This window comes from Lottia gigantea, assembly GCF_000327385.1.
Source record: "Lottia gigantea unplaced genomic scaffold LOTGIsca_28, whole genome shotgun sequence".
Taxonomy (NCBI): domain Eukaryota; kingdom Metazoa; phylum Mollusca; class Gastropoda; family Lottiidae; genus Lottia; species Lottia gigantea.
The window spans coordinates 1,562,745-1,569,672 of NW_008708898.1; the positions used below are offsets into that span (position 1 = coordinate 1,562,745).

General features: G+C 32.8%; 1 protein-coding gene across 1 annotated transcript; it reads left to right on the forward strand.

Moving 5' to 3' along the window:
- Positions 1–3,261: 3,261 nt before the first annotated feature.
- LOTGIDRAFT_55691 (hypothetical protein) lies at positions 3,262–4,752 on the forward strand (the record flags this gene model as incomplete). Its single annotated transcript, XM_009056454.1, has 4 exons — positions 3,262–3,351; positions 3,724–3,909; positions 4,283–4,485; positions 4,662–4,752. Coding segments are annotated over 4 exons (570 nt in total), but the record flags the coding sequence as incomplete, so codon positions are not given.
- Between the last annotated feature and the right edge of the window lie 2,176 nt (positions 4,753–6,928).

Genomic DNA, 6,928 nt, shown 5'->3' on the forward strand with positions numbered 1-6,928 from the left:
ATCTTTAATTCAGAGGTCCATGTTACCACCGCCCAGCACTGTTTCCAGGAAAAAATTGTCTTCTGGATTTGGTCTAGAGATAATTCGTTCCATTTATGACGAACGATTCTTTATTGTAATCAAACCACCAACATCTTTAATTCAACCAGTGGTCAATGTTGCCACTGCCCATCATTGTTTCCAGGAAAAATTGTCTTCTGGATTTGTTCTAGGTTCAAGATAGGTCGAATAACTTTGAAATGCCATGCAGCTTTTTCAAAATTCCTTGTCAAAAAATATAATGCCGAAAATGATTTATTTCGCATCTTTTAATGGAATATGTGCTGAATATAGCCACCATTCAGAAAAAATGGCCTGAATTTCTTTTTTTCATGACAAGTATTGCCTGTCCAGCTTATTCAAGTGATTTTTTGTTCCATTTCCCTCTAATTCCAGTTCCTCCAGCCTATCTCCATTGTTAATTTTGTCAGCTAGAGAAAACACACTGTAAACTATTTATTGTAATCAAGACTTTAAAGGTATGTACATATTCCTAATTTCAAAATACAAAAGGCAATATTTTCATTGAAAAATCTTTTGTTTTTCGGATTTTTTTTGCTTAAAATGTCGTCCTCTTGGAATATTTGTTAACAAATAATAATTAAAGAAAAACAATACAGTATTTACATTCAGCATTATATTTTTAAGGCTTAAAAAGGCTGTAATTTCTATATGGTTCAAGCCACAAAACTGTAATTTGGTGAAAATACATGTATTTAAAATATGTCTAATGTCCATTTAAATATGAGATCTAAATATTATGATCATAGCTTTGATACTTTTTGAAAAAATCTTTTACGGGCAAATTGTGCTGAAAATTGATATCACAATCATGGAGCATTATAATCTTGTTAAGTGACAATGATCAATCTTGGACCTGCTGGTAATTCAAAGTCATTTAAACTTTGAAGTTTTAAAATGGTGAAAATGTCTTATAGCTAAGTAATTTATGGTATTAGCTTCGATACTTAATGAACAATCTTGAATGAAAAGTGTTTTTTCCCTTGGGACATGTATTTTGATACAATACTTTTTGTTAAGAATGGTTTATTTTTTGTAAATGATATATGTTGAGTAAATGTAAATGAAAGGAGTGTGAAACAACTTATTTCATATGGAACATTCAGTTGAAAAATCATTAACTTTCATTGGGAAGGATATATTTCTCTATAAATTAGATTCATAGAAATAAAATGTGGCGCGAAAGTGCATCTGTCCATGTCAACCCCCGCAACTAGCATTGCTGACAAGGGAGGACCGGGTTGAAAAATCCTCGATATAAAGATATCTGCCTGTTGGATTAAGGGTTAGATGTCGTCTGACTCATGGCCTTTTGACATCAAAATATATGTAAGCTCCTAAGCTTAGATTACTTTAAAATACAATTCAGTTGCTCGTATCGCAAACCCAATATATCACCGAGTTCATTATCTAATTACGCTGACTGATTAATCAATTAATGAGCGGACCTCAAGAAGTATTATGTATTCACTCCGCTTATATAATGGAACAGCCCACGGGACACCCCTATCCATGTTTTCTCGGTTTTTATATCAAATTCAGAAACCGTCATGATTTAGAATTTAACTCATGATAAAGGCCGAATAATGAGGATGATGACCCTTAGAATTAGATATTAGACTAATTAGAAATCTTTAAAGATAAGTCAAAATATGAGTCGATTGCGAGGTGCAAAGTGGGTAGGAGCTAAAACGAATCACGTGAGCGGTATTTGTAGTATTGAAATGTTATTGTCAGTGAGCAAAGACAGCTCTACTCTTAATCATTATACCCCATCACGCTACTGTCATAGTGCACGTGCTATAGAAGAGTCTATGTGACTGTGGGGAGGAAAGGTGTTCAGCGTGCCATTAACAAATCTCCAGGAACGAAGAATTTGCCATATAGTTTGAAAGCTAGCGAAACACTGTCGAAATAATACCGTTTATACCAAAAAATAAAACACGGTACAATTTAAATGCTGAAAAGTAAAGTCATCTCTGAATCAACGCCCCCTTCCCTTGTCCATATCTTGATATACACGTGGTCGCTTTAGAAAAGCGTAAACAAGTAAGTTCAATGGATTTGTTGATGTAACGATGAAAGTTTGATCCCCGATCGCTAAGTTGAAATCGACGGTAAAAACGATCAAAAAACAATATTCTAATGTCCTTTACATGCCCTACGTTTATTACGGGTGGGGAGGAGACTTTGATCCTACCCCCGTACATTTATTTGGGTCCTCAGGGCGAAGTCTACCACTGCTGTGCAGAGGTGAGTAAAAGTATAACATATTGTTTACATCTGGGTAGAAATTACTGGTGCAAGCAATCTTTGGGAAGTAAGGGTTGTATATATTAAGAAATTTGCAATTTACATTAATAATCTAGACAATATAGGAAGTAAAAGAGCGTATGTTTATAACACATCAAAATATCAAATCCCTATTACTAATCAATATAACAAGAATAACTGAGAAATTTCGCAGAATAGCAGCATTTTCAAAAGGTGAAAGGTGTACCTTACGGGAAAATGCTTTTTTTCATGCTTCGCGATTTTAATATTTTTGAAGAAAACATCCGCGTATAGGTTACACCATTTGATTTGATTAACACTTGAAAAGATTTGATTAGTTTCTGAAAAGACAAAGTAGAAAACAAATTTTGTAGTTTACAGGAAAGGGCTTTTTTCATGTTTCATCATTTTTAATAGTTTTGAAGCAAACATGTGTTTAGGACTAAAGCAAACACACACGTATTGGTTTATACCATTGAATTGCTATCATAATACAAGATTTTTGAGTTTTTGACTAATCCAAAATTGTTCATAGTATAGTCCCCTGACCCCCTACACAACCAAACAACTTAACTGCGCTTAAGTTAAAATTGTCATCTTTTTGGGTGTTATAGAAGATACTCTCCTATAGAAGCACTGGTCAAGGTCACAAGAAGAGACCATACTTCTTACTTCAATTATCAATTTGAGTAATAAAGATTAAATTGAAATGGTACTATATTATTTTATATATATATATTTCAGGAAATTACAACACCTCTTGTAGGGGAAATAACTCTGTCAACATCTCAAGACTCTGGGTACGGAGAAGAACCAAGTCTAGAATGTTACGAAAGTATCGTAGAATATCGAACACAAAAACTATCATCGTGTATTCCATACGATTCTATATCTATTGACAACCATCATAAAGGACAGAATACAGGTTTTGAGGATTATTTAGAAGATATTTATAAACATCGGTTAGCATTAGAAAGAAAATTCCACCCACAAAAATGTTTGACCAAACAGACAGAGGTAAGAACTGGGAAATTAATTTTTTTTAAGGCACTGAATATTTCCATCTAGACATACCAATCAATACAGAGGTAAAGGAGATAAAATGATACATTAATCATACACTACACAAAAAACTCATAAAGACAAGAATATTTCAATGGATCGACAAATTAAACACAGGGCAGTTTGTTTGTGCCTACTGGAATAAATGCATCAAGAGGTACATATATTCCAAGCGGATGGTTCACATTTGCTTGGAACTAACGGGAGGCAAAGGTCAAACTAGAAAGTTTCAAAAGCTTTTTCAACTGAAAATCGCAATGGTAGATCATCACTTCAACATTTACATCAAAAATGTACCAGCATCTATTTTTTTTGTAAATATTGTAGATTACTGCAGGAATGAGAGGTGTATTAATCAACTGGATAAACAAAGTTCATCGTCAACTCGCTTTAAATCAAGATACTTTATTTTTAACTGTAAATATTATAGACAGAATACTCGCCTTTAAACGCATTCCGGCTGATGGTTTGCAGTTGTTAGGGTTAACTTGTTTATTGCTCGCTTCTAAACAGGTGAGAGCATGTTTCTATTTTTATTGGTCCTCTCTTACATCTTGAGAGAATTGGTTGTGCCTGTTTAGAATATCTTAACAGGGTTTTGCAATCGCTCAGCACCACATGTATGGAAGCCACGTCCAGTTTCGACCACGATTAACAGAACAGACGGCCATTCCATACAGGTCTTTTCAGTTACTTACTTGTACAGTATTTGATATTCATTTCAAGAAAAGTACTAACGTATACCCATAATGACAATTACTCCTACGGAGTGTGCAATAAATAAGATAATTCATGGACATTTGACTTTTTCATAAGAATATCCTGTATGATTCTATGTTTTATGAATGCTTAAGTACATGTACTGACAACTGCAAAACTTTTTCAGGAAGAAGTAACACCACCTGAAATCCAAGAATTATTTGAAGTATCTAATACTACCTTCAACAGAGAAGAGTTGAAAACATTAGAGAGACATATTTTAATGGCGATAGGTTTTGATCTATTTATCCCAACATCTCAGTACTTCCTAGAACACTTCGCTACTATCTGTCTGTCAAAAACCTCGGGCTTTGAAAACGATAAATTAAGGTAAGTCCTGGACCAGTTCGTCAGAGATGTTGGAGACAATATGACGGGATACACGTAGGATTTGTTGAAGTTTTCACATTAATGACATGTGTTTACATTGGACCGATTTTGCCTGAAGTGATATGTACATTTATATATAATCGTTCGTTTTATTTAGTTTATATGTCTATTTTCAGAGAAGCTAGGGCATTAAGTAGATGTATGTTAGAGTTGTCTTTACAAGATTATGATTTATGCCAATTTCGACCATCTTTAATGGCATTGTGTATGTGGAAGGTGGCCATAGAGCAAGTTGGGGTAGGCGATGGGGACTTCTTTCCTGATGGTATATACTGCACAAGAGGCCAGTACGATAAGTGCCTTCAGGAATGTCGACAATTTTCTAGAAATCTTGCAACCAGTTTTCCAGATATCTCCAGTATTTGTAATCGATTCCGGGACATGTACGGAGTCGATTAAAACAGGGGACATAACTCTTCCTATATTAAGTGCTACATCAATAACTTATTTATTTTTTCTATTTAAATTTCTATCAATTAATATGAATTTCATGCATTTCTTATTTTATTCAGGGACATGTCTTGAGCTTGAATTTTATTTGATCAAAATTTATTTTTTTCCAAATGAAATATTTATATTTAGTACCAAACATTAAAACAAAATATATCAATAAAATGATGCAAATATAATTTTCCGAATCACCTACTTTGCTCAAAATGTGTCAAGATAATTATGCTTATCTCTTATCATTCCAATTTGCTAAGAAACTGGGGTAAATGAGAAAAATAGAAGTATGAAATGAACAGGTGTTGTTTGCCCTATAGAGATCTTCTCATTGCCACCCACCTCATTATTGGCAGCTATAAAGTCTTATATTTTTGTTAAATTCTATTTTTATATTCTTGGTCTTTCAAAAACATTTTCACTCATGAGAAAAAACAGATCGTGATTTGAAAAAGGCAACACCAATATACTCCAATATTTGAAACACAAGATTCTAAATTTAGGGCCATGCTTTCTATTTTTCTCCAAAACGTAATAAAGTGTATCTCGCAGCGCAATTTGAAATATTGAAAGTTTGTGATACAATTCTGGTCAAAGCAAAATATTGTTACTTTTCTATATAATTTATTCTATTGACATTAGATATATTTTCTTGGTTATACAAGATTTTTCAACTTATATCTACTTAACACTATATCAAAATTATCAGTCTTACTCGTAAAACTTTCCAAATATTTCGTATGTGACACCTTCAGGAACTCTTTGCTTTACTGCAGTGGCATCGGTGTTAGATAAGGACATATACTTTGCCTTCATTACAACCTACTATATAGTACATATTTGATAGAAGTATGTTTAATTTCTGAAGGTCTTATTCATTTATTTATTACATTTTTTCTATTGATATACATACTTGTATGTGTTTGCAATATTGTTACATCCGTCCATATTTACTTTATTGTATTGTTGAAATACTTTGAAAGTTGATCTATATTTGGTTAAATTTCAGTAATGTCTCAAAGAAACTAACATGTTTTTTATTCAAAGTAGTGGCATATCAGAAGAGTTTAATAATATTCATTAACGAGGCTACTAAGCATGATATTGGAAGAAAAAAAGAATGTATTATTATTATACAAGTATCTCGCTTCACGAATAAAACAGTTCTGTGGTACCATGATTTTTGTTATAATAGTACAGTATAAAAGTGTTAATATGACCTTGCTCAATATAAACAGGTATATGTTTTGAAACTTAGCTGTGATACCAAAACAAATAGGTGTTCAAATTATATTCTGACATTTCCTTTACGTTCTTATATTAATGCTCATGAGCAAACTTGAGAATACCATTTCTTTATCTGAAACGATGGTTAACCTTTAGCCATTACTGTCTGAAGTTCTCTGGAGAAATGATCAGACGTTTCCAAACGTACTTTGGGAACACTACCTCATTTCCATCAGGACTTCTACGTATTAGAACGTCTCTTCACAATATCTTTTCTTTTATTTAACCATGTTTGGTACATGTTACGTACATTATAGTCCAGCAAATATATTTGTGCATATCAGGGTCTATACACAATATCAAGAAGAAAAGTAATTAGAACCAATTGAACTTACAACTTTACAACTAAATGTACTTCAATATCGTATTGGTATGCACACAAATATATTGTTCGACTATAGTTCTGTTTTCTGGACTGTAATTCACTTTTATACCATAACAATATATCCTACAGTATTTAATACATTTTCTGACTTTTTTCAGCAATTTGCATGCCTAACTTAATAGTACAATTTTTTTAGTCAGCTTTTGGTCATCCCGTTCAGTGCGACACCTTCGCTACTTGTGTGTGCAAAACTATTTAAGTGGTCGTTCTTAAAACCGTTTCATTTGATGTTTCTTGCTTCAGATAATGTTTTTTTCTATTTACTAT